The 27,041-nt window shown below is 37.2% G+C and overlaps 4 protein-coding genes and 1 non-coding gene across 9 annotated transcripts; 3 read left to right on the top strand and 2 right to left on the bottom strand.

Annotated features, from left to right (window-relative positions):
- The first annotated feature begins 2,575 nt into the window (after positions 1-2,575).
- On the top strand, positions 2,576-4,882 carry LOC112192681 (polygalacturonase At1g48100). Its single transcript, XM_024332526.2, has 6 exons — positions 2,576-2,947; positions 3,043-3,210; positions 3,705-3,749; positions 3,851-4,058; positions 4,148-4,229; positions 4,378-4,882. Exons 1-6 carry the CDS (start codon positions 2,576-2,578, stop codon positions 4,880-4,882), a joined length of 1,380 nt encoding a protein of 459 aa, XP_024188294.1.
- A 1,257-nt stretch (positions 4,883-6,139) lies between these two features.
- LOC112192682 (pyrrolidone-carboxylate peptidase 1) lies at positions 6,140-9,295 on the bottom strand. 3 transcript variants are annotated; one of them, XM_024332527.2, is made up of 6 exons: positions 9,097-9,295; positions 7,985-8,310; positions 7,420-7,524; positions 7,260-7,307; positions 6,863-7,081; positions 6,140-6,332 (listed from the first exon to the last, which is right to left on the bottom strand). In XM_024332527.2, exons 2-6 carry the CDS (start codon positions 8,243-8,245, stop codon positions 6,306-6,308), a joined length of 660 nt encoding a protein of 219 aa, XP_024188295.1. In that variant the 5' UTR covers positions 8,246-8,310; positions 9,097-9,295; the 3' UTR covers positions 6,140-6,305. The 3 variants fall into 3 exon arrangements, with proteins under 3 accessions (XP_024188295.1, XP_024188296.1, XP_040373027.1); XM_024332528.2 differs by having other exon boundaries at positions 9,126-9,295; XM_040517093.1 differs by lacking the exon at positions 6,140-6,332 and having other exon boundaries at positions 6,622-7,081; positions 9,097-9,292.
- A 1,494-nt stretch (positions 9,296-10,789) lies between these two features.
- LOC112193013 (inactive glucose-6-phosphate 1-dehydrogenase 4, chloroplastic) lies at positions 10,790-15,500 on the top strand. Its single transcript, XM_024333013.2, has 12 exons — positions 10,790-11,152; positions 12,026-12,224; positions 12,365-12,627; positions 12,829-12,923; positions 13,126-13,240; positions 13,360-13,565; positions 13,653-13,761; positions 13,860-13,897; positions 14,004-14,124; positions 14,220-14,422; positions 14,690-14,890; positions 15,004-15,500. Exons 1-12 carry the CDS (start codon positions 11,054-11,056, stop codon positions 15,239-15,241), a joined length of 1,887 nt encoding a protein of 628 aa, XP_024188781.1. The 5' UTR covers positions 10,790-11,053; the 3' UTR covers positions 15,242-15,500.
- Positions 15,501-16,687: 1,187 nt separating this feature from the next.
- LOC112194021 (protein NIM1-INTERACTING 3) lies at positions 16,688-17,035 on the top strand. Its single transcript, XM_024334286.1, has one exon. It carries the CDS (start codon positions 16,688-16,690, stop codon positions 17,033-17,035), a length of 348 nt encoding a protein of 115 aa, XP_024190054.1.
- A 1,466-nt stretch (positions 17,036-18,501) lies between these two features.
- On the bottom strand, positions 18,502-21,254 carry LOC112192796. 3 transcript variants are annotated; one of them, XR_005807829.1, is made up of 7 exons: positions 21,105-21,250; positions 20,922-20,959; positions 20,720-20,775; positions 20,534-20,607; positions 20,269-20,380; positions 19,423-19,588; positions 18,502-18,793 (listed from the first exon to the last, which is right to left on the bottom strand). It is a non-coding gene; the product is annotated as an uncharacterized LOC112192796 (transcript). The 3 variants fall into 3 exon arrangements; XR_002933603.1 differs by having other exon boundaries at positions 18,502-18,783; positions 21,105-21,246; XR_002933604.2 differs by lacking the exon at positions 20,922-20,959 and having other exon boundaries at positions 18,502-18,783; positions 20,720-20,853; positions 21,105-21,254.
- Positions 21,255-27,041: the final 5,787 nt, after the last annotated feature.

Raw genomic sequence — 27,041 nt, 5'->3', positions numbered from 1 at the left:
TCTTAAACCTACCGTGCTGGAGCTCAATTGTATGTTGATAGACTTCACACTAGCTTGGGGAATCCAGCTATCATGCAATGCCCTTGTCGCCTCTGCAAAAATATGCAGTGGCATTCCCCTAAGTTAGTTTTTGGTCACTTGTGCATGAATGAGATCCATCCTCTTCATGTTAGTCGAATCTTACATGGTGACTGAGTGACTGAGATACATGGAACATGTGATGTTGATGTTTGATGCATTTAGTACTCATTTTTCTCTTTGTTTGATTTCTGATGCTTTAGTTTGATATATGGGATGACATGGGAAAAGAATAAACTTCTGAAGTTTAAGACGAGTCTAGTTTAAGTGGCTCTGATTCAGGGATTGGGATATTTGAAGTATGCTGCCATTTATTAGTATGATGTGTAAATATTAGTTTTGGACCAATGCAGATACAATATTCTTTTGTTTGGCTAGCATTCTTTTTCTATTTGTATACTTTATTAAGTGTAAGTTATATGATTGTTTCCTCTATTTGTATACTTTATTAAGTGTAAGTTATATGATTGTTTCCTCCTTGTAGGTAAGCAATGGAGGCGAAAGCAAATCAAGAACATTACCGATAAGATGTTTGATCATTTCAAAAACATGATAGGAAGAGCATATATGAGATTCGAGGATGGGCAAGTTTCAGACCTCTTTTTTGTTCTTGCCTCTCATTTCATTTTGAAGGCCTTTTGTGTTATGGCTTGAAGAATAGTTTATCAACATTGGATTAATTTGAGTTGTTGGATATAATGGATAATTTTATAAAATGCACATTTTCTTTGTCTACTTAACTTTTGGGTGCTTAAGTTAATGTAATTATGTGGAAATGTAACATAATAGCTCATTGAAAGTTTGAAACGGGGAAAATATCCAAGAAAAACAAACAAATTTACAGCACGCATTTGTCCATCTACGGCGTGCATAAGTGTTGATTTACGACGTGCAAAATGTTGATTTACGACATGCAAAATGCACACTTACGGCGTGCATGTGTTGATTTACGACGTGCAAAATGTAAAATTACGGCGTGCGTAAGTGTTGATTACGACGTGCACTGGGGTCGTCAGTTTAACATTTTCAAATTGGAGAGAAGAGATTCACGACGTGCTTTTGGGTTCATTTACGGCATTCTTTTTGCGCGCCGTGAAATTCAAAAATTGAACTCGATTTCACGACGCGGTCTATAAGAGCGCGTTTTTGCACTATTTTGCGCGTCGTAAATTGTAATTTACGGCGCGCTTTGCACGTCGTAAAAGACATATTTTCATGTAGTGTGTAGTCAGATACCCAAATTATAAATTTCTAACACACTGTCCAAAAGACCATCGTTTTAGGCACATCCATTAGCTAAAAGTAGACTAATTAACTTCAAGCTTCTTGAAATGTCCATGCATACGTTTCTGTTTCTTGTTGCTCTTGGAATTAATACTGTGGCCCTTTTTAGCTACGAATAGCGAGCATGCACACTAGTCATCAATCTATTAGGATTAATTAAAGATAAAAAAAAATGTAATTAAAAAGTGTCCCTCATCCACCTTAAAGGGTTTTTTTTTTTTTTTTTTTTGAAAACTAAAGCGTTTGGATAATGTATAAATTGCCTAAAGACCAAGCAATACCTAGTTCACACAGACAACGCAGAATGTGGCCGCACTGCAAAAGAAAATAACCAGCTGCAAGAAGCTATTGGCGGCCGGCCATCACTGGATTGAGTTTCTTCAAAGCATTAAACTTGCTTTCTGCATGACCTCATAATAAACCCTAAAGAACGCAATATTTAATATCTGTCTTCTTCAATACTTCAATTCCCACATTGGGGGATATTATATTTTAATAACTGAAAAATATAGTGGGAGGCTGCAACCTATAGATCTAACAGCTAGCTTTCGCAAAATGACCACTCCTCTAATTCTTCTCAGCCCCTTTACAATCATGCTATGCAATTCTTGGTTCAACATAAAGATCCATTTTAAAGATCCTAAGGCACCAACTTTTCTTCAGTGACATTGTGTCTATAATTATGCCAGTGCTCGCATGCATTCTCTCAGCAAAAGAAGCCAAAGCCATAGCTCTAAATGGAGGTGGTCGGTTTCTCAACACTGTTGCATGTGTTCGTTAGGCGTGGAGCGACCTTATAAAAGTAGCTTCCCACTAAAATTCCTAGTATGAAAATGACTTATTACACTCCCAAGTCCCAACTGAATGTTCTGTAACTCTAACAGCCTCTGATATTCCCAAAGTTTGTAGTAGGGTTTATCTCTTTGCAACTTGTCTGGTGGTGGTGGTGATTAAAGTGGTCACATATGTGGCTTTTTTTTTAACTCTTATGGTAATCTTCAACTTCCTAAGATCGTGGGTACCTTGCTTCTATTTAACCCTATAAAACCTAGCTGATGAATGTGGAAAAATCTCAGTTGCATTCTTTGAAATTCAATACCTAGAGAAAACTAAGGGCTACCCTACTCTAGGTCTTCTAGGATTAGAACTTGTTCTATTATAAGTACCCAATAGTCTTTCATTCCATTTGCTCCACATCAACTTAGTGAAAGCCATGCTGATCAACTTTGTTCTTACTCAAATTTTCAACTTCTTTTTTTGTTTCTTGTTTCTTCCAATACACGGCAGACTTCACTACACTTCTTCGCTTTCACTGTCTCAAATTTCAGTGCCTCCTTCTCCTGCACCCACGGCTGCCGTTATCCCGAGTTACAATGGTAGTTCTGCTCTTGGTACCACTGTTTTCAATGTGAGAACTTTTGGTGCAGTTGGGGATGGTGTTACTGATGATACAAAAGCATTTAAAATGGCTTGGGACAGTGCTTGTCAAACTGAAGATTCGGAAGTTCTTGTTCCAAAAGGGCATTCCTTTATGTTACAGTCTACAATATTCACAGGGCCGTGTAAATCTGGCCTCAAATTGCAGGTTGAATTGTATTCGGTAATTTTTTTTTTTGTTTTACTACTTTTTTCCTCAACCAGAATCTGATATGTTTTTGTTTGGCTTGTTGATGAGAAAAGATTGATGGGACATTAGTGCCGCCAAATGGACCGGATTCATGGCCGAAAAATATTAGTAAGAGACAGTGGTTGGTTTTCTACAGAATCAATGGAATGTCAATGCAAGGAGGTGGTGTAATAGATGGTAGAGGAGAGAAATGGTGGAATCTTCCTTGCAAACCCCACAAAGTACGTAAACCATGCCTTTTGTTATTGGTCCTCATCACCATCTTACCCAATTCAGTAGAAGAAATATCTTCTTCTGGAAGAGGACTTCCTAGAATAACAGAGTCTGTATCCGTGTAGTTGCGGTCATTATTTTTGAAAACTATATAGAATTCTCTCAGAGATCTTTTTCGGCACGATACTGATCTTGTGCTTATGGTCGTTTTGGGTTTGGGGTTTAGTATTTTGGTGTGTTCAGAACTTCAACACCTTATAATTTTGTTAAAAATGAAATATTATATAAGATTTTATGTGCTTACGGTAAAAGTATAGTGGGCAAAAACACTTCATATCATGCGCTATATTAGAAAGAAAATTAAGTAGAAATCTAAAATGACATTGTTTTAGACATAAGCACATGATCAAACCCCAAAAAGATAAGCATGATCTGAATGAAATCTATATTTTACTGTTCCATCCCAATTCTTTAACTGTTTCGTCTATATGTAATGGAACAGGGAATCAATGGAACAACAATGCCTGGACCTTGTGATAGCCCGGCTGTAAGTTACAGACACAAAATTCTTCTGAATTGTATCTAATTTCTAGAGTAATGAGCACTACTATTTGAAAAGTTGTTTAGAGACTTCATTTTCTGTTGCAGGCTGTAAGGTTCTTCATGTGCTCAAATCTGAAACTGCAAGGACTCAAAATCAAGAATAGCCCCCAGTTTCACTGCAAGTTTGATAATTGTCAAAACGTTTTCATAGAATCACTTACCATAAATTCACCTGCTCTAAGTCCCAACACAGACGGAATTCACATACAGAACACAAATAATGTGAAAATATACAATTCACTCGTATCCAATGGTGATTAACTATTCCACAGCAGCCTCCAATCTATTAGACTTGTCTTCTCCATTTCACAAAGCTCACCTTGCTCTTTGGTTTTCATGTAGGTGATGATTGTGTATCAATTGGGACTGGTTCTTATAATATGGAAATTAGGAATATTACTTGCGGTCCAAGTCATGGAATAAGGTACATCCACTGCTTTTTTTTTTTTTTTGCTTGGTTAAAATAGGATTGGAAAGGTACATCCACTGCTTTAAAGCTTTGTACGGATGGTTTCTAAGAGTTCAGTTATTATCAAAATTTGATTCAACCCAAATCCTCTTTCTTGGTACAGCATTGGCAGTCTTGGAATTGGCAATTCCCGAGCATGTGTTTCGAATATCACAGTTAGAGACTCGATCATCAAGCACTCTGACAATGGGGTTCGGATCAAAACATGGCAAGGGGGATCAGGATCTGTGTCGAGCATAACATTCCACAACATTCACATGGACACCGTACGAAACCCCATTGTGCTAGACCAATATTACTGCCTCACCAAGCATTGCCCTAACCAAACCTCTGCAGTTCACATATCAAATATCTTGTTCACCAACATAAGGGGTACTTATGATGTGCGAAGCCCGCCTATGCATTTCGCTTGCAGTGACTCAATGCCTTGCACAAACCTCACTCTCTCTGAAGTGGAATTGCTCCCTGCTACAAAAGGACGCTTGGTGTCGAGCCCGCTTTGCTGGAGTGCTTATGGAACTATGCAGACAATTACCGTTCCACCAGTTTTGTGCTTATTAGGGGGCATCCCGGAACTGTTGCCCCAGAATGATAATGATGGGTGTTAAATGTTAACCAATATGGATCATATTATAAATACATATATATATATATATATAGAAGATGATAGCTATTCTAAACAAAGCTCCAAGTAACTGAGAGTCTAAAACTCTGCTCCTCACACACACACACTGACGCAGCAGACGGATTGATAACTAGGTTTACCAGCAATAAACCTAAGCAAAGGATTATGGAGTCCACCAGAGATAAAAGAGAATAATCTCAATTTTATTGATAAAAGATGATAAGATGCCTTTCTGCAGCCATAAGGCGGCTTATTTATAAGAAAATAAACCCTAGGGCGACTAACAATGAAACCCTAAAGCCCATGGGTAAAAACAAAAACAACCCGAAAATAACTAGAAAAACCAAAACGTCGAAAAAAAGAAAAATGCAGTTTTGAGGCCCTAAACGACCCCGAAAGCCCGAAAAAGGTCATAGGTCGTGGCATAGCGACGAGTTTGATTTCTGGCGCGATTCCCTTTCCGGAAAGGTAAGGTGCGTCCCAATCGGACTCCGGAAGCCCATTTCACGTTTACTAGTCACTTTTCGTTTTTCACCTTTAGCACGATCCAATTGTTTTTCAAATTGGACTGCCATCTGTTCTGCATCACACACATATATATGGTACATGGTTTGGATTTTTTAGCTTTTGTCTGTGTTTCTTTCTCTCTTTCTTTCTGTGTGTCGAAGTATTTCCAATTTTGTTCTCGATGTCTAAGAGCATCTCTGCTCTTGGATAGAGAGAGCAAATGCATTTCTGCTACATATAATTCTATATTTGTTGTATATATGAATCATGTTGAACCACACCCATGTTGACTGATTAAGAACTGTCCATTTGATTTTTTGGTTGACCTGGTTTGATTGACTACTAATAATTTGAGGGCTCTCGTTGCATTCAACATCAATGTTGACACTTGATAAGACAGTAAAATTTTCCTTCGAATGGGTTTTATTCCAATTTGGTTCAATCCAAGCACATTACCAAATATAGCATATTGCATAGGTCATGAACAACTCACCAACATGCATCGCTATAAAGGAGTGAGAAACTTCTTACTGATACAAGCAGTAGTGATCTTATCTTCAGCTGATCTCCACCTTCTTATTGATACAAGCAGTAGTGCGGCACTGTAAGACAACACCATTTTGGAGTTTGTTTCCATTTTAATCATACACGTGTTCAAGCTCATTTCAGATATTGCTTAAACTTACGTCCTTTTTCTACCTAGAATGAAGGGAACAAAGGGTGGCGAAGATTGTGACAATTTGAAAGTGATACCCCAACACGCTACCAATAATGGGGTTTGGAACCCTACAGATTGTTTGTGAGACAGAACGGGAAAGAAAAGCGAGAAAATAAAGCAGACAGTAACATCACTCCAGGCTTCAGTTGGATTTCAACACCCAGAACGTTCTTCTTTTGCCTCAGCTGGATTGCAGCAGAATTAGTATCTGTATTGCAGTTTTTGGATACAATAAATTAGGGAATCATACATTTACTTCACATTTGAGCCTTTCATGATAAATACAAGTTTCATTACAGCTGAAGTGAATAAATGAACGACTTTTGTTGCACAGTTCTCCTAACTTTCTTGCTCTGTTTTGGAGTCTCCTTTTTCAAGTTTATTGTATATGGCCATTTGGATGGTTAATCCAGTCATTTCATTCCAGTTCATTTTATTAAATAATAAGAGTATTAGCAAGCTCTAACAGCAAACTGGGATTACGGTTCACAACTGGATTTTGAAAATTTTCGGCAAGTTACCAAAACCTTCTGGAAAATATTTATGAAGACACCATGAGAATGTTCATTCAATGCAGTTTTATCTTAGATTACAATTTCTGATTATTCAAGCTTTTCCATGTACGAAGCATACATCCACCTTAATAAACATGGTGACTTCATACCAGCATACAAGCACTTTGGCATACAGGTGTGGTTGATGATGATAATAGGAGTACTAACACGATGATGTAAGTACCTCTAGCAAGGATGCAGCAAATTTCATTTGGGTGTCCTCATCTATAGTCAAGAAGAGAGGCACGTGCACAAAGAGCGATTTGATCCCATTTTGCTCTGCAAACCGAAGGGAATGATAGTAGACATAATTGCATACAAAGCGCCCTGCATCATCTGAGGTCATCACCTCATAACCCTTCTTTGCCAAGGCCTTGGTTATCTCCTCAACTGGTAGGGAAGTCTGCACAAAGACAGAACAAGAAATCTCTGAAATACTAAATGAAAATTATGAATCATTGCAGTCATGCAGTATTGTCATCATACAAAAGATAACCTATCAGTAATTACTATAAGAATATTTGAGGTCAAGATACTATAAGAAACATAAATGAAAGAATGATCATGATCTCCCATTATACCTCTCTTATATATGAAATTCCACCATCCGAAGGAATGATAGGGACTTTCTGCAAAAGGACCGTAAACATTAAAATATAATCTGAACAATTTAGAAGGCCATGTCAAATAAAATCTAAAAACACCACGAAAAAACAAAAAAACTTCTAACTTCTATCTAACCTGAGGCTTCCATCCCATCTCATCAGGGCAACGAAAAGTAGCTTCATTGACAGCTTGATGCTCAATGGCAAACTTAGTTGCACCACTATTAACTCCAAAGTGTACCTAAATAAATGTGGTAAAATTAAGAAAGAGTGAGGTACATGACACATAAATGTGAGTACTCAGCCTACAAAATCTCTCAAATTATACTCATTCTAGTCAAACCTTTATTCTATAGTGCGCAGACGTTATTGTTACTATGTTTGATATTGATACTGAATAGTTTCTGAAGATATATACAAACATAAACCAAGATGGAAAAGGGCCACTCAAGATATCCTTATGAACTCTTATACCTGTATTCAGTTCCTGTATGGAACAAATAAAAAAATTTCTTTGCAGGAGAAATGCAAAACATATTTTAGTCCGAAATGCTGAACCCAGATCATCCTAATGTGATTATATATGTAGGGTTTTGTGACTCAACGACTAATTATACATGCTTTGCTCTTTAGCCTAAAGGTGCAATTCAGCAATGTGTGTGTATACTAATAAGTGATGAACTAGAATTGAGACCACTGACCCAAATAATTCTGCTGGAATTTGTAGAGTCCTTCTCACTTATTGCAGATCGCAATGTCTGGTATAGGGGAAGAAGTGCTCCTTGTCCTGCAGTCTCAAGAATGCTGCAACTTCCAATAACCAGACCTTTTGGTGAACCATTCTTCTTCACATAATTGGTGAGATTACTGACAATTGTCTCAGTTGGATTCTCTGAAACTCCATGGAATTTCTTAAAACCCGTCACATGAATTGTTATTGTTGCAGGACCTTCGGAACCCATTTACACGTTATTAGAATACAATTGAGGAATGTGTTATAGCATCGAATCAGAAGATATCTAAGTACCTGACCAAACAAAAGGAAATGAGTGAACAAAATGCAGAGCCATAAATACAAGAACATAGGCAATTTATGAAATTTCTATGTCTTACATCACCATCCTCCTCAATGTGGTATGCTATCTATGAAATTTCATTTTACATCAATGAGGAGACTTCACACTTATTAATGTTTTTCCCACAGAATCGAATTGCTTTTTCAAAAAGCAGAAGCTGATTTTTAACTAATTCAGTATCAAGAGTCCAATATCATAGTACCAGCTAAACACTCGTATGAATTGATACTGTTCAGAAGTTAAATTTCAAAACTTCAGCAATAAGATTCGGCAATTGCAACAGTAACACATGGTCTATGAGCTCACTTGGAATATCAGAGGACTGAACCGCAATTCTTTTCATTTCTTTTAAATATGCAACTTTCTGACAATGAGATCATGTAATCATCATGTTTTGATGTGAAAACCCAAAGGGCATATAAAACTGCGAAACAACACAATTTATGGATTGAAGAGGAATATAATCTTCCATTATCTGATACAGCATGGAGATCAAGCAAAAGAAGATAATCAAATTCTAATACAGTGGCATACAAAATCAGATTAGACCCTCAATAAGCATCAAGTTCCTAAAAATGAACCCATCAGAATCCAAAAATGAAAACCAAACTGATTCCACACCCAGATGATGATATATATGGAAACCCATTAACCAATCTACCAAAGAAGAGAGTTTGAAAATTAAAAAACAAGTCTTTGGGAATTAAAACATGTTCAACGATTATGAAGGTCAATACCAATGAAAGAAGAGAGCTTCTGTTCTTGCCTGAAATCTTCACAAGCCCTCAACCACTGGTCTTATCTGCTCGGGGATGATTTTATTTACAACTGGAGAAGGATTCCAATCAGATTAAAAGAGAGAGAGAAAGAGGGGTTATGTTAAGGAACGTGGTAGTGGATGAGGGTCACTATCCAACAACAAAAACAGTGTGTACAAGATTAGATACATGATGTATTTATGGTTTATTATAGTCGTTCATGTCATTATAAAATTTGGCAATGACAAAGCTTTTTTGGATTGGATATATAATACGATGCAAACCACGAATTGGATACATTCTCTATTGGAGTTCGCAACTGTTCCTTTTGTTTATCCAATCATCCGTCGTTTATTGTTTGATTATTGCAATTTGGTCCTACCAAAGAAAAACAACCCAAAATACCAAACCTTAAGAATCCATAGTTTCCCTTGTGAAAAAAAAAAAAAAAACAAAGAATCCATAGTTTCCATTGAGTTGTTCCATTGCAATTTGCAAAATGTCATCCTGCAAAAACTAGTGAATGAGAACGAGCAACCTAAAGGGAAGTGGGTGTTGAGGAGTAACAACGATCTCAAATGAGGAGAATGATTAAGTGCACCGATGTACACTTGCACTGATATAAATGGATGGTTGGGATGTTGGAATATATTAAATATAATTTTAGGTTATTAATAAAAATATTAATTATAAATATCAAGAGTTGAGATCATCTTATAAGTGTTAAGTCATTTACACCGTTGGTGCATGAAATAATTTTCATAACTACAGTAGTATTCAAATACTTTATGCAAGGATCATATGTGTGGTGATTTGTGACCAAAGGGAAGAGAGTTTCAATTAAAGGTCAGTGAAACTAATGATCACTAGTTGGTAGGCTTCGATTGGTACTCTGAACCTATCCTTAGTGTTGTCCCTTTCAAATAAGCCTGCATTCATTGGATCGGGAAACAAATAGTACTGGTAGGAGTAACTAGTTGTTGAAAATTTTTGTCCAATTTGAAATTGTAATGATCTTTAACCATTACACGGCTAAATGTATATCTACGATTTTTATAGTTCTATACTTTTATAAATTTATAATTTTTTAAAATTTAAAGTGGTGTTTATCATTTGAGAGATTTTTAGTCATTAATGAGTTTTAGTTTTACAATATTTACAATTAAAAACTATCACACGCCCGCATATAATACAACACAATCTTTTATTGATGATAACACTTGTTTGTTTTGAAAATTTTGCTCCATTTGTTTGGTATGCAACTGGTAATTATTAAATTTATTGTTTTGCTTGCTATGCATTGTTTGTCCCCTAAAATTGTTTACTAAATGATAAAACCAAAAATGAGTAAAGCAATGCATCAAATTTAGGGTTTAGATGATGATCAATATCTTCCACTAAAAAGTTGATGATCTTGAACAATCAATAGAAAGAGATGATAGTTGTATTCCAACATGGATATCAAACAGTACAATATAACTGAGCAAGCGGTACTCGAGCAGCAAATTTACGTTCCCAAAATGTACAAACAACTAGAAGGAACTCAAGAAAGGGTTTTCCAACCAAGCCAAAACCCAAAATTATTTTTCTTTGGATAAGGACAGTCCGGCAATTCCCTAAATTCAATGGTGTACTATAAATCCAGAGCCAGGTAGACACCATTATCTATGACGTACTACATACAAAAATCTAAGTCTCTGAAATACAATAATATTCTGTCGCTCCCATTAGAACCGTTTATTTTCAGACACATCCAATCATGGGCATCACGAAGTTCTCAGTAGTTTTGTTCTGGTGCACCCAAAACCATAAGTCGTTGGTTACAGTCGTCCCCCCTGTAATATTCTTTCTACTAATAAGTAAGAACAGTCTCAGAAGCTTAAAGCTTCAAATTTTTGGAAGGATCTTAGACCTGAGTTGAGAAAGAGATCAAAGGATGTCGATGTCATTTTCAGCTGTCTCTGTACCCTTTATGGAATCCAAAGTTTCAAGGCGAAGCTATCTCTGCTCCAGTGCTTACCAGTTCTCTTTAAGGGTGTGTTCTCACTTCTCAGTCATCCTTAGATTTTTGGGCTTGTGTTCATTTATAATGCATTCTACTTCACTCTTAGTTTGTATAGTGTAGTGTTAACTTTTAAGTGTGTGTTTCTGAAAGAGGGTGTGAAAGTTTGGGACTTTTTAAGTTGAGTATATATTATTGATGGGGAAGAAGCAATTATCTCAAATGGGTTCAAAGTATAAATGGGGTGAATGATGAAATATTGAGTCTATGGACCAAGAGTGTGATCTCCTTAGTTGAAATTGAAGTTCTATAGTGTTTCAAGTATTGAATTTGGCATATGGGAAGTGAAATTTGAACTTTAGGCATTGTTAATTGTTGCCCATCTTCCTCTTTATTTTCCTTTTTTTGTTTAAATGTAAACAAATCATATGAGGGCATCATAGCCTGTAAAGTTTAGTACTTTTTTTTTTTTGAAAGGGGTAAAGTTTAGTACTTTAATGGGTTCATTGTGTGGAGTTTTACTAGTTCTATTGCATATTTTTTACCCATATGCTCTAGTGGCCTAGTCTAAAGCAATGACAATTCAGACGCCATGTTCAACGATGCTATAATCTAGTCACTTTCTTGCCCTCCTCTTCTCCATTTAAATTTTTTAAGAAGTATTGCTTGATGGTAATTTTGATGTTGGAGGAGGGAGGATGGTGGTGCTGGTAGCATTCCTTGTAGTTTTTGATGCTATAAATGGTGGTTTTAGGAGAGTTGGGGAATGGGAAATGGGGCAGGGATGAGGCTCTTTCTAACTTTTCAAGCTTGGTCCTGGCCAGTTTTCATCTGTAATGTACTTGATGCTTTGTTCCCTTATGTGTGAAATGAGGAAAGACTCATCCTTTTCTGGGTTATATGTAGGCTCCAGCAAACTACTTACATTCTGAGTCAGGTAGGCAAGTTCTGCTCCATGGAGGCCCTGTACATTTCTGCCGAAGATTTTGTGGCTTAAAACAATGGATAGTTGAGAACCTACACCTACAAAAGCAGAAGCAAGAACTTAGACCTACCAATGAGTTTAAGAGTATTAAAAATCAACTCAAAGATCACCTACAAGAAGGTATGGTGCATCAAAAAACTTCTCGATGTGTACTAATAACTACCATAATTGATTCGTTCATTAAAGAATTGATGTTTTCCGATCACCGTACTTTTTCGTTGTATATAAATGTTTACAGATTCTAAATGGTGTATCTGCAGATTCAAATGATGAGACAACAAAAATAACTTCGCAGGTCGAAGAAAGTTCTGTGTCAAGTTTCCAACCACATGTTTCTGTTGATGTGTCAACTACTTCTGCGAAATCTCCTTCTATGCCACAAACTCTTTCCTCCAAGTTTCCCTATGAGTGTGGTGAAGGACCCACACTCTGCATTGCAGTCATAGGAGCAACTGGTGAGCTGGCGAGGGGAAAGATTTTTCCTGCACTTTTTGCTCTCTATTACAGTGGCTTTCTTCCTGAGGTACGAGTAAGATGATTGTCATATCTTCATCCATTTGGATATTAAGGGCATTGCTGTTGTGAAAATGTCATCAAACAACGGTAGAATGGTCCTAGCATAAAACTAAATCTGGCTAACATAAGAACATACAATGAACCTTCATGTGATGCTTTCATTAAGAAAAGAGTGTAAGCTTCTTTATGTTTTAATGTTTGACTGCAGAATGTTTGTATCTTCGGTTATTCAAGAAAAGATATGACAGATGAAGATCTGAGATCCATGATCGCTTCCAATTTGACTTGTCGTGTCGAGCATCAGTATGCTTCCTCTGCCACCTTAAATTCCATGAGATGCCTACTAGTTTATATTTCCTTGTTGTCATTGCATGTGTTATCAAAGGGCCTTCTAGTTTATATTTCCTTGTTGTCATTGCATGTGTTATCAAAGGGCCTTAAGTTTCTCTTGTAGTAAAGACATCTGATATTGAAGTTAACCATCTGATATACAAATACCTCTCAGACAAAATTGTGGAGACAGAACGGATATTTTCCTTAGGAGAACATACTATATTAATGGGGGTTATGACAATAGAGAAGGCATGTCGAAACTCAATGTACTTATGAAGCAGTTTGAGGTAAAATGAATGCACAGACATTTAGACAACATTTCCCTTTGTTAGGTGCTCATATTTAATTTTCGAGAGTTAGCTAGATGCTTTAGATAATTGATTCTGTTACAGCTGACCTACCTCAGGGAAAATCTGAAGCAAACAGGATATTTTACCTCTCTGTGCCGCAAGAAGCACTTATAAATGTTGCATGTTCTGTTGCTGATAATGCCCAATCCCTGAAAGGCTGGAATCGCGTAATCATTGAGAAACCTTTTGGCTTTGATGGATTATCATCTCATCGGTTGACACAGTCTCTCCTTTCTAAGTTTCAGGAGAAACAGATATACAGGTCTCTAGCAATCTGTTTATACTTTCAAAACACATCAAACAGCAGACTTGTAGTCTATTTCGCTTAATTGATGCACTCTTCTTTCAGGATTGATCATCTTTTGGGACGGAACCTTATTGAAAATCTCACAGTTCTAAGGTTTGCTAATCTAGTATTTGAGCCACTATGGAACCGTACATATATACGAAATGTACAGGTAACTCAACTTTATGTTTCATATACATACAACAAGATCTAATGTACCCTTTTAATATATGTAGAAATGTTACGTATAACACTTAAATTGTGATGCAGGTAATTTTATCAGAAGACTTGGGTGTCCAGGCAGGAAGGTATTCCTTCCTATTACCTTCCTGGTGGCTGTATTATTTTTCTCAGTGGATATAGTGAATCCAAAAGGAATCTCCATGGCATTTATGTTCTTTCCCTTTTATGCAGGTACTTTGATGGTTATGGGATCATTCGCGACATAGTACACAGTCATATACTTCAAACAATAGCATTGCTCGCCATGGAACCACCAATAAGTCTGGATGGAGAAGATATCCGAAATGAAAAGGTATTCTTGCATGTTATACTTGTTTGCAATCCCTATAGTTTTCTTCTTCTTCTTTTTTTTTTCTTTTTTTTTTCTGATGAGAAGCTTCTTTCCAGGCCAAGCTTCTGAGATCAGTACAGAAATTGGAACCTAGTGATGTTATTCTTGGCCAGTATAAAGCCAGGGCTGGTGATAAGGTTGATGCATATATGAACAGCCTGACCCCCACATACTTTGCTGCTGCATTGTATATTGACAATGCACGCTGGGATGGTGTGCCTTTCTTGATTAAAACCGGCATGGGTCTCATCAAACACAGGTTAGATATTGGACTAGTGCTTTATATGGGCAAAATTGTTATGTCAGTTAAAGTTTATTGCCCCCTTTTTGCTTTACTGATTGCGATAGCAAGGGAAAAGATGTGGTCTAACATAGAACACAATCATGGAATAAACTTCTCTGCTTAGTGTACATGCATCTTTTACAGTACAGTAAAACGGATTAGTGATTGGAAAAGGTTGGTTTAAGTTAAAAATTGTTCTTGCTTAACAACTTACAATCTACATGCTAACCAAGTACAATGCAGAGTGGAAATACGCATACAGTTTCGTCATGTCCCCGGAAATGTTTACCGTGAGCGTATGGGGCATAATATAGACCTTGCTACTAATGAACTGATTCTGCGTGATACACCGGATGAAGCCATCCTAGTCCGGGTAAACAATAAAATTCCAGGATTGGGGCTGCAGTTGGATTCTCCAGAACTAAATTTGCTTTACAAGGACAAGTAAGCACGTTAGGCAAACTATACTCCAATACATAAGTTATCTGCTAAGTAATGTCAAAATACTTGTTTTGCTTGGCATAAATGTGCTTATTTGATGTCAATATATATGGCAGGTACAATGTGGAGGTGCCTGATTCATACGAGCAGCTTCTCCTCGATGTTGTGGATGGAGACAGTCATCTATTTTTGAGAAGCGATGAGCTTGCAGCTGCATGGAATATTCTAACTCCGGTTCTGAATGAGATAGACAAGAAGAATATAGCACCTGAGCTGTACGAGTTTGGGGGTAGAGGTCCAGTAGGAGCATACTATCTGTGGGCCAAACATGGGGTTCCATGGGCTGAGGACTAGAAAAGCCTTCAAAAGTTCTTTATGTAAAAGGAGTGCTTTTCAAAAGAAAAACAGTAGAATGAGTGAGTTCTAGATTTGTTTCATCATGTAATGATTCATTTCGATGCGTTTCCTTGCATTCATAGCTTTGGGTTTCTGCCGACGCATTATGTAAGATTGATAATGCAGGTGTCTCCATCATTGTATCATATTCATAAGGACTGTGTACCAAATTTATGTGAATTGGGGGGGTCCCTTCTGAGATGCTACCAATTTTGAATCGTGTCCAACGGCTAATTTCATGAGTTGGGATTTTTGAGAATGAATTTGATGCAGGCCACATATTCCTAAATCATGGAAGAAGCTAATTTCATGAGTTGGGATTTTTGGGAATGAATTTGATGCGGGCCACATATTCCTAAATCATGGAAGAAGCTTAATCTCTCTCGCAGAGTATTGTTGGTCAACTTGCAAGCCACACTTTCCATTTGGCTAATTATTTGATCGACCCTTCTAAGTAGGGTTAACTGGAGACTTGAGCTCAATTATTTCACTACAAGCAATAATGCAGTTCCTTACTTTTGTGAACGTGGATGATTTATTGATGGAACAAAGTCTTTATCATCAACAGGCTCCATGTGATAGCACAAACCAGTATTCAAAAAGTTAAATAATTTATATTCTAAAGATATTTATAAGTTTTAATATACAAATAAATACTCTTAACCACTACTGGTTACAAACTCTCATAGTATCTAGAAGTGCATGAAGTTGTAACTCAATTGGAGCTAGAAAACTTCGAGTCCTACATAGACCCAATTTGTTAGTTAAATAGTGATCAAGTTACTTCTATATGCGAACATAGATGAGTCTCATTCTTTTGGGAGATGCGACTAGCAATGTAACTGTCTTATTCAAACTCTCACTACTTTTAGAGTTGGTAACAAACAATTGAGATCATTAAAAAACACGTTGCACAATGGTTAAAAATAACAAAACATGATACACACTTTGACTCACTAGACTGTTCTGGGCAAGCAAACAACACATGATACCGTTTTATGATTTATGAATGACTCATTTTATGAAGGAATCAAAACCCAGGAAGAAGACGTCAAATTATCCCGTGTCATGATTCTAGGATCACGCAATAGTTGGTAGAAGCATTACGTTATGGGTCTGACGCAAACCAATATTCCACACTACCATCAAAGTGACCTATGTACCCATTGCTTTGCCCGTACTTTATTAAATCTTGTTCACAGGTGCAAGTGGGCATTCTTGTCTACAGAAGACTTTCGTGATTAAACAAAGGGGACTCGGCTCTATATAAAAGAGTCGGTTACAAGCGATTCTCATCTCTCTAACTGACACACAACTCCTTCAGCAATAAGCAATATACAGAAAACAAATTCTAGTTTGCTTCTCTCTCTCTTTCTAGCTTTCTTTCTCTCTCTTCTCTTCTTTATGGAAGGAGACAGAAAGAAGAGGAAGATGAATTACGAAGAAGAGGATGAAGAGGAAAAGATTGAGAAGTTCTTTGCTCTGATTAAGAGTACAAGGCAGGTGTGTGAGATGCTCAGGGGCAGCTCGAACTGGCCATTGGAGAAGAAATATCAGAATAAGAAGGAAGAGGATCGAGAGAAGAGAATCGGCGGTGCTTGGAACCCGGCATTTCAACCAGAAGACTTCCTTGATCAAGATGATAAAGCCACTAGTGATGGTCATGGTGCAGGTCCTTCGAAGAATCAAGAAGAAGACAAAAAGGAAGAAGATAAAGGAGGTGATGGTTTAGACCTGAAGCTTTCTCTGTAGGAAGTTGGGAACTGTGGAAGTGCAGTATTTGAAAACTTGGAACTTATTGGAAGGCAGATCGAATATTGACGTAACAGTGAATGAACCTTCCTCTATATTCTTCAGGTTTGACTTGTATTCTATGTTTTAAGCTACTAATCCTCTGTAAGTTGACCTGTGTGTTCTGTATCATCTAATCCAATAGAATTTACAATGACAAATCAGAACTTAGCATATAGCAACTTGAAAGAGAGTTTAATTAGTATTACCGGGAAAAGAAATCTTGATAGGTAATAATTAGTAACTATTACGAGTAACCACCAGCTGGCCAGCATAAATCATGATGAAAGAAGAAAATTATGAGTGATGCAGTAGCATGGCATCAGCAAACCAAACCATCAAATTATTGATCTATTGCAAGTTTGAAAATGAACAACTATAATTGATGCACCAAAACAGTGGGCCACATTTAGGGACATTATAATTCCCAAAAATAAAAGATTGTTTAAGGACAAATATAAAGTAACTTTGGAATGAACATAAATTAACTTGAGAGGGAGAGAGATTTGATTCTGAGAATGGAGAGTAATGTGTGTTTATTCTTCTCACAATGGAGGGTTTATATAGGGATACAAAGTAGTGTGAATTACCCTACAAACAATAACATATTTGTTACCAAACTTCTCCACTTCTCAAGTGCTTGCCAAACATACTCCATGATGTAGACATTTATACATTTACTACAACAAGTGCTTACCAAACATACTCCATGATGTAGACATTTATACATTTACTACAACACTCCCCTTTGGATATTTCATGTTAAGAGTAATGTCTTGGTGGTGCGCTTCTAAGTTGCCTCGTCAAAAACCTTGCCAAGTAATAAAACCCTGTGGGAAAAAAACAACCTTGGTCGAAGGAGAAAAAGAGCACAACACTACTAGAGAAAACCCATTCAGGGACAAAATCATTTTGTCTCCAAAAGCTGAGAATTCGTCACCCAAAAAAATTTGAGACGGAACCATTTTGTGGCTAAAGTCGTCTCCTAAAGCTCGTCCCTAATTGTTTTAGGCGACAACTTCTAAATTCTGTCCTCTAATGCATTTGGAGAAGAAATGAAAATTGTCCCCGATTCAATGAGATTTCATCTCCCATTCTCATTGAGCTTTGAGAGACTGGCGGGAAATTTAACTAATTTTGGCGCCAATCAGAGGAATAAGAGACAAAACTCACACCGTCTCCTTTTGTTTTCAAATTTTAATTTTAATTTTTTTCAAATTTAATAGCACCAAGCAAACAAAAAGGGGACAAAATTCATTCCGTCTCCATTTATTCTCAAATTTTAAATTATTTTAAATTTTCATTTTATTGTCAATATTGAATTATATAAACAAATTTTATTTTTTTTTGACAAAAAAATTCAAATTTATTACAGATAATGTAGTGATAAACAAAGCCATAACATCAACTTATGTTTCAACTCCAACTAAGATGAAAAACTTGAGCACTTTCATAAATTTGCTTCATTAGTCTTCAACTAGAAATAAAATCTGGAACTACTTAAGGACATTCATGTGTGAATATAAGATAGACAACGTCCTAATGAATAGTAACTTATGAAAACCTAATACGCTTAATGCCAAAATCCTCCTCATTTTCTTCATCTTCAGCATCCATAATACCATTATCACATGGGGAACATATATTGCTTTTTCATATGTTGCAAACTTGGCTTCCAGTTCCTCTATTTTTCAATACCATCTTCAAACCTGCATATAACTTTACAGTTTTCAACTTATTCAAACTCAAAACAAATTCAATACAGCAAAGGAGAAGTATAACTTTGTTATTGAAGTTAGATGGTTAATGAGTATATGCTGTAGGCTGTAGCATATTATCAGAAGTAGTAAAACATCAACACCACCATTACTAACAGTAACCCGGTAACCATTCACCACAAAAAATTTGTAGAGAAAGGAAGTAAATGAAAAATTGGAAAGATTTTTGGTACATAAGTACTTATTTTTCTATATGACAAATGGACCAGAATTATTGCACATATAGAATTTGGAGTTTTAAAACTCATAGTTATCTGTTATAGACTTAATTAACTTTTCTTAACTATGGAACTTCGGAGTGTTTAGACATTTTGGTGAAAGTCAGGCCCTACTTGATCATTGGCATTATCAAAATTTGTCGCATTATCAAAGGACTTAAAAAAATTACAGAGAAAATCACCTAGTTTCTGACCAAAAAAAAGAAAGAAGAAGAAACAGAAGAAACCACCTAGTTAACTTACTTCCTCCAACCAGACCAACAAAAATTACCCCTAGTAGACTGTAGACAGTAACAAAATCAATAATTTATTTACTGTGAATTTTATATGTAATGAAAAAGATTTCACATACCTCAAGTCCCAATCTCTAGTCACATCCCAGTAAAATGAGTACAAAGAGTTCAAAATGGCTAAGAGAAGCCAAAAGGGCAAATAGAAGTTTGTCCACTTCTCTGGGAAGACTTGATATTTAAGGGCTGAGAGAAGAATCACAGGTACTGCAATTGGATAATTTAAAGCTGAAACCAGGAGTAGACAACATCAATACTGTAATGACTAAGGAGTAAATCCATCAAATCAATTTCAAAGCAATAATGTACCACACAGAATCTAGCAATAAAAGACAATTTTTTGACAAAAGTAGGGGCAAAGAGTACCTAATTGCAAGATTAGAAAACAAATTCCATGACTTAGGTGATTAAGTACTGGCATGTGGCTTATTTTGATGATTTCGACTTTTAGCATTCAGCAAGATACAGACTTGATATCTTTCAGGTTCAGTACTATCTATTCTATCTAAGGAAACTAAAAGATATGAAACAAACTTTACTTCTTAGCTAATATGTAAAACCACTAATTAAGTGTTTTACCTTTTCCTTTGAATTGGCTTATCAAAACATACCATTAGTTAGAATTTACAAATTATTGCATTTTAGAAGCTAAGATGTGGTACACTACTACAGGATACAACAGTAAGTGTGTAATAACGTGGAATCCTCACAACTGTTTAGATAATAGGTATTTACACCATCAAATTGGTTTTACAATTTATGACTCTATGTTTACATAGACATGCTCAGAGTGTCAAAAGCATTCATGATTTGGTAAAGCCAAGGAGAAGAAAATATGGTCAAACAAATGAAGGTAACAAATTGAAGCTACAGAGAAACCACTTAGAATAAAGGCCTTGTCAGCGTACCATTCAGAGCCTTCTCCAGTATCCTTGTATTGTCAAAGGCATTGGAACAAACGAACAAATATGCCCAACATTCACTACTCTGCCTACAATCAATCCTTGCTAAAACATAGACCTAAATGTAAATAGGTAAAGCAAAAGGGTGAGTTCCATTATGTCCTGCAATATCTCTATTAAACATCAGCTCAGTTTTTTTTTTTTTTTTACTCTTTTTTCAATGAGAAAAATCATATGAAAAAGCCATGGTTCATGCTTTATATATACTTACCTCCCAGCCTCATCCTTCTCTCTAGCTTTACTTCAGAAAAGAATGCTTGCTCTAATAGGCACTTCCTCCTACACCTGGGGTGTCATTGAAAAAAGAAGAAGTTACTATTGCCTACGGAATTGCATTCATTCACATGAGCAGTCATCCAATTCCAACTCTAGTATATCATAGATTAGAGCAAATTACCTCTCGACACTGTTCGATGGACTAGGGTCCATTCCAGCCCCATGAATACTGCAAATCTAGAAGAAAGAAGGCTTGAGGTGAATCAAAATCCAAGGCCAATCATTCTGTTTTTGCTCTTTATATGCACTTCAATTCTAAAAATTGCAAATTTACAAATGAATCAAAATCCAGTGAATCAAGCCATATGAAAAGGATGTATTACCAGATATGACCCAAATCCGACTAAACTAGGCGGCAATACTGTAAAAAGAAAACAAAATTAGCAGTACCCAAACTAAAGAAAAAAAATTGAAATTCTACAAAATGAAAAACCCTAATTCGAGATTTAGGGTAGTAATTTAGGAAAAGGGAAAGTAAGAGAGGAGAAATGGATGAGGGGGATTACATGATAGAGACATCGCCGCTGGGAGGTATTGGTGTTCTGAGGTTCTTACGGGAAGTCGGAGATCGAGCTGTGATAGTCGAACACGGAACAAGAACGGAGTCAAGGGGAGAAGAGAAAAAAGAGAGACCCCATTTATATGTGAGATAGAAACTATGTCGTTTCGTTTGTTTTATTCCCACTGTGCCCTATTTGTTTTTGTCAAACCCCTCCAAGATAAAAACACAAAAAAACAAAGATACCGCCAAACAAATTAGGGACGAAATTTTTCACCCCTAATTCTTTTTTGTTCAAATTTGAAAATTGGCGAAATAATCCCTTTAAATTTTTATCAATTATTTGCAAAATCCAAAACATATAGGAGACCAAATTAACTTTTGTCCCCAATTAAATTTCGGAATGGATATTTTTTATCCCCAATTGAAATTATTTGTCTCTAAATAGCGTCAAATGGAGAATTCTGAAAAACAAAATTTTTAGGGACAAAATCAAAAATTTTGTCTCTAATTATGTGTTTGGGGGACGAAAAATTAGTCCGTCCCAAAAAAATTTGTCCCCAAATGGGTTTTCTCTAGTAGTGCAACGCGCGTTGAGTGTGGAGTATGCAATATCATAGCTTCGGAGATGAGTTGGAGTCTTCTTATCAGCATCATAAGTAGGTAGTATATGTCTACGAGAGGGATGCATTTAGAGTTGCTACACCAAAACCTTGCCCGGTAAACCCAGTGGGAAAAACCAGTGGTCAAAGGGAAAAGATGAGCAAATGCATATATGTTGAATAAAAACATCTTCAGGATGTAGTATAAGTGGGGCGACCATGCTAAAGATGTGCCTCGTTAAAACCTTGCCAGGTAACAAAACCCAGTGGGACAAAATAATTCTGGTCGAAGGACAAAAAGAGTACACGATGGTTAAGTGAGTATGCTTCTGGATACTCCCCCTGATTTCAACTCTCGTTGATTAGACTCCTTATTTTGTCTCCCAAACGTGGTGCTTCTCTTGTTGCCTCATTAAAAACCTTGCCGAGTAACAAAAACCCAGTGGGACAAAAATTACCTCGGTCGAAAGGGAAAAAGAGCACAACACACTCTTCACGTTTCGAGACCATATATGTAGACATCTCCCCCTCTGATTGATCTTTTGAGGAGAGTCAGTTGTTGCTGATTTATGCTTGGTGTTGTCGCTTTGGATGTAGCCTTGCTTCATTTGTTCAAAATAAGCAGCATTATCCTAAATGCTTGTAGGCTCATCTGTGGTAGACTTCAAATTAACCACAACTGTTCGAACATGCGTAACTATGGATTCAATCCATATACATTCACGATCTTCTTCGTGAAGAGCAATAATCTCTACATTGTTCGAATATATAGCGACTAAGGTCTATTCTATAGACCTCCAAGATATCGCGATCTTACCCATGGTGAACACTTGACCAGTTTGGTGGAAGACCTTTGTATGGGTCAAGAGATACCCAATATCAACAAAACCTTCCAAAACACTGATGTCGTTTTGGGGTAGAGATAGAAAACGCAGGTCAGCGTTTGGCGGCGTTTCTAGTGTGTGATGGGTCCGAATCCATCATCTTTCTATAGGGATAGAACAAGCCCATATCGATCGTACATCTCAAGTTATAGAAAGATATCTTTTACACCAATCTAATGGTATCGCGTTGGCGCAGAGCTATACCTTTAGCTAACAAGTTCATGGCAAAGTGAGATGTCTAGTCATGTGTATTGAGTTAAGTACAATAATGCGCTTTATTGTACTTGAGTAAGGCATTTCAGCCTCTCTAGCACATCTTCGTCTGATCATCCATTCAGACGAAGAGGATCCTTTTCAGGATCAAGACTACGAATGATCATGGGGTGCTTGAAGGCTTGACCTTGTCAAAATGCCTAAGCATCTATCAACACGGTGCTCAAGTTCAAAAACCGAGGCTTAATCGTGTCCCCCCAAAAATCCTTCATCTCAAACTTGGATTTCAAGTGTTCAGCGGTTTCCCTTAACTATTTAAGGGCTTCTAATGAAGATCATGTCCAACATGAAAACCGCGATAGAATCCGAAACTTGTTATGGAAACGCGCGGGCATATCCCTTCCCAATCAAGTAGTCACTTTAGTGAGCGTTTCAACTCTATTGTAAACGCGCTCCATGGCCTAGAGCCACTTGATTTGGGTAAATTAAGTTTCACTATGAACTTTCATGTATATTTCGTATCTAGATCCCCATAGAGATACATAGTGACCACATTTATAAGCTGCATGTTCAGTTATTTGGAAACTACCAAACTGACAGGGTAGTGGATGTAATGTCATCCATTACGAGAGAATATGTCTCATCGTAGTTAATTCCAGTGCGTTTTGTGAGAAGCCTTGCGCCATAAGGCGAGATTGCCATCTCGTTTTCTCAACACGCTTTCTAACGAAGACCCATTAATCAATAGGTTTTATGTAAGGAGGTGTTGGCATCACTGGCTCAAAAACCTTCCTCTTCGTTTAATCTGGATCGCATCTTTCCATTTAGGCTAAATTTCTCTACGTTGGTATTCATGCTTCAACGAAGTGTGGTTCGATATCATCGGTCTCAACAAACTCATGCGCAACAGAATGCGCAACTATATCATCAATTATGATGGAGTTTCTTTTCCATGTCTCATGTACACTAGTGTAATTTCATAGAGCTCTATATTCTCAGGAATAGGTTCTGACGTTGAGGCGTCCCCCAACGATAACCATAATCTGGAAGATACTCATGAGACGGATGTTGAGTGTCGATGATCCAAGGATGCCAAAGTCTCCTTCGAATCCACGAGCTTCCCACGCATTCTAGCTGGGGTCATGGCCTATAATGCCAGAGTGCCGCTTTCTATGGCGTTGGCGCCTTGCCTACCTCTGTGTAGGGTGGTGCTACGTCCTCTTTGTAGGGACGTCCTTCCTTGCAGGCATTTTTGCAGTAAATGTGTGATCTCGTCACTTTTAATAGGGATCGAGATGAGATATAGTGGGGATAGACCACGACAATTCCTGTCGTTCCTGTTGAACATTCGAGTTCTTATCTCCCCCTAACGATGGGAAGACTGTCTCATCAAAGTGACATCCGTAAATCAAACGGTAAGGAGATCGCCTGGCAAGGGCATTAAGTGGCGGACGTTTGTTGGAGTCTCAAATCCAACCAAGTTACTCACTTGTTTTTAAGGACCTACCATAGGCGTGGTGGCAGCGCATTTGGCACATAAATGGCTCACATTGGCACATAAATGACTCACTCAAATGTGCGTAAGTACAAAATATTTGTATCCAGTTACTAGCTGTAACGCAGGGATACATTGAGTGGCGGTAGGTCATAGAGGGATTAGCATAGTTGTATGCGATATTGCATCACCCCAACCGGATATAAGGAGATTGGTGCGCATTGCCAATGTCTTAACTACCATCGTAGTTATTTCCGCGAGACCATTTAGGTGTGTATATGGGAATGTGATATCCAACATCACTCCCTTTGCAATAACCATCGAAAATCTTCGATGTATACTCACTAGCATAGTCAAAATACATTTGACTAAATAGGATGATCCGGGGAGTGATCCCATTGTCATATTATATGTGCTATGAGTATATCATAAGTAGCTTTTATAGATGGACAATGGCACAACACGTGATTAGTGTGTTTGCGTGTCAACCAACATCATGAGATATTCAAACGTCCGCAAGTTGGTTGAATAGGTCCATAAATATCACCTTGGATTCTTTGTAAGAATGGTATATTTTCTTTAGTGTCATTTGCATAGGATGGTCTCGATCCTATCTTTGCTAAAGAGCAAGCTTTGCAAAACGAAGTAAGTCTTTGGACCAATCTTTGGTTCGTACTTCTTTTCATTTTGAGGAATGGATGTCCGTGAAGTCTTTAATATACGGAACATCATATCATGACCTGGATATCCCAAACGGTCTTGCTAAAGCCTATATGTGTCAGAATCCCATAAGTCATCTCTTATGACATGGTTTGATTCAATGACTCGAATAGTGGTTGCATGCAACCCACTAAAGTGACACATAAGTTTCTCTAATACTCGTTTATGTCCGTAGTTATTAGAGGCGATGCAAAGGAACTCTTGTCCATTCTTACAATGTGTTTTCACATGAAAACCATTGGCTTTTATATCTTTAAAGTTCGAAATTTAACACATGTCCATGACATTGAATAATAATGCAACACTTTATTAATAGCCAATGATTACATCAAAGTTTCCAAAATCTATTCCAAAATAAAATCAAACTTATACAAATTGTAATTGCCAATCCGTTTGGTAATTCCAATGAAATATGACCAGGGAAGTAGAGAGATGTTGGTGGAGCGAGGCTCGCTTAAATACCCCGATCTCAATTACTTTCCTAGACATCATACTTCATTGGGTACGCCACATGAGAAAGAGTCAATACAATTGTCATTTGTTGACTAAGGCACATTTGCCGTTTTATTGGAAAATAGAAAAGGACTATTCTAATCAAAGTCTGCGGCATCCTTGTGCTCTTTATTTGCAGCTTTGAAGTCCTCAGTGGTGAGAGTGATATCTTCACCATCTTCATCTTCAGCAAGATTGATATCTTCATCTTCAGCAAGATTGATTTCTTGCTCTCTCAATTGCCTATACTCCTTGTAGCTTGCAGCTAGTTGGGTACTTGCATGGCATTGCTTGAACCAATGCTTCAATTGATCCATATCGATGACACATGTCATTTGTGGTTACCTCCTTTCATTTGAGGTGCAGGTTGTCCACATTGTGGATATTGCCAAAGCGCTCTTCTAGCGCTACCCATAGGTTTCTTGAATCCTTGATCGACATGTACTCTAATCTGAGATATTTATCCATATGGCGTCACATCAAGATAATTACTTGAGCAGCATGCTTTGTGGGTGTTCGTTGGAACACAAGGCCCTGGTCAGGTGCCTGTATTATGGGCAATATCCCTCTCGTAGTGAGATGGTTCTCGACGTCGGTTACCCAGTCATGGTATTCTGAGCCTGTTGAGTCAAGTGTTGGAAAGTCGAGTCTAAGTTCATTCGACATCCTGAAAAATAGGAAGATAAGATATATTGGTTTCGGAGTTTAAACTTCCACGAAAACTAAAATAATAAGATTTCTGAGCTATGCTACCAAGAAATCAATTTCCAAGAATATTTGGATTAGATGAAAACAATGATGTTTGCGGACGCTCTTAGTCCGATTATTATGAACACTCTTAGTTCATTGATTTACGAACACTCTTAGTTCGTTTAGAGTGAATCCCCACGATTCTACTTTTAGTCCATAAATTGATGTTTTGCAGACGCTCTTAGTCCGATTATTATGAACACTCTTAGTTCATTGATTACGAACGCTCTTAGTTCGTATAGCGTGAATCCCCACGATTCCACTTTTAGTTGATAAATTGATACTTGCGGACGCTCTTAGTCCGAATATTATGAACACTCTTAGTTCATAGATTACGAACGCTCTTAGTTCATTTAGCGTGAATTTCTATAATTCCGCTTTTTTATTACAAGTCTCTGAAAAGAAGAGAAAATGAATACAAACTCAAAAACAGGAACTTTAATCTTTAAAACTTACTTGTTGAAATTCGGAGCAAATTCTCTTCTGAACATATCCCACTTCAAATGGTGTACAGGTCTCAAAACTACTCCAACATGGCTGAAATTTGGAGATCAGATATATGAGACATAGATGAACAACTTTTATGAAGAAAGGATTTTGATTATATGTCCCAAAAAGGACGTTTCTCGGCGTGCAAGCAGGCTGATCTGGACAGGAATGAGCGTGCTGGATAGCTCCCACTTCGGATGGTGTACAGGTCTCAAAACGACTCCAATAAGGCTGAAATTTGGAGGTCAAATAGAAGAAACATTGATAAACAACTTTTATGCAGAAAGTATTTTGATCAA

The sequence above is a fragment of the Rosa chinensis genome, chromosome 3, assembly GCF_002994745.2.
Source record: "Rosa chinensis cultivar Old Blush chromosome 3, RchiOBHm-V2, whole genome shotgun sequence".
NCBI classification, from domain to species: domain Eukaryota; kingdom Viridiplantae; phylum Streptophyta; class Magnoliopsida; order Rosales; family Rosaceae; genus Rosa; species Rosa chinensis.
This window is presented reverse-complemented; position numbering and strand designations above follow the sequence as displayed.

Coding starts and splice junctions, on each gene's coding strand:
- LOC112192681 (XM_024332526.2), top strand. CDS start 2,576: ATGCTGATCAACTTTGTTCTTACTCAAATTTTCAACTTCTTTTTTTGT. Junction 2,948..3,042: donor AATCTGGCCTCAAATTGCAG/GTTGAATTGTAT, acceptor TGATGAGAAAAG/ATTGATGGGACATTAGTGCC. Junction 4,230..4,377: donor GGTCCAAGTCATGGAATAAG/GTACATCCACTG, acceptor TTCTTGGTACAG/CATTGGCAGTCTTGGAATTG.
- LOC112193013 (XM_024333013.2), top strand. CDS start 11,054: ATGTCGATGTCATTTTCAGCTGTCTCTGTACCCTTTATGGAATCCAAA. Junction 12,628..12,828: donor ACAGTGGCTTTCTTCCTGAG/GTACGAGTAAGA, acceptor GTTTGACTGCAG/AATGTTTGTATCTTCGGTTA. Junction 13,898..14,003: donor TTGGGTGTCCAGGCAGGAAG/GTATTCCTTCCT, acceptor CCTTTTATGCAG/GTACTTTGATGGTTATGGGA.
- LOC112194021 (XM_024334286.1), top strand. CDS start 16,688: ATGGAAGGAGACAGAAAGAAGAGGAAGATGAATTACGAAGAAGAGGAT.
- LOC112192682 (XM_024332527.2), bottom strand. CDS start 8,245: ATGGGTTCCGAAGGTCCTGCAACAATAACAATTCATGTGACGGGTTTT. Junction 7,525..7,984: donor ATTCCAGCAGAATTATTTGG/GTCAGTGGTCTC, acceptor ACATTTATTTAG/GTACACTTTGGAGTTAATAG. Junction 7,308..7,419: donor AGATGGGATGGAAGCCTCAG/GTTAGATAGAAG, acceptor GTCCTTTTGCAG/AAAGTCCCTATCATTCCTTC.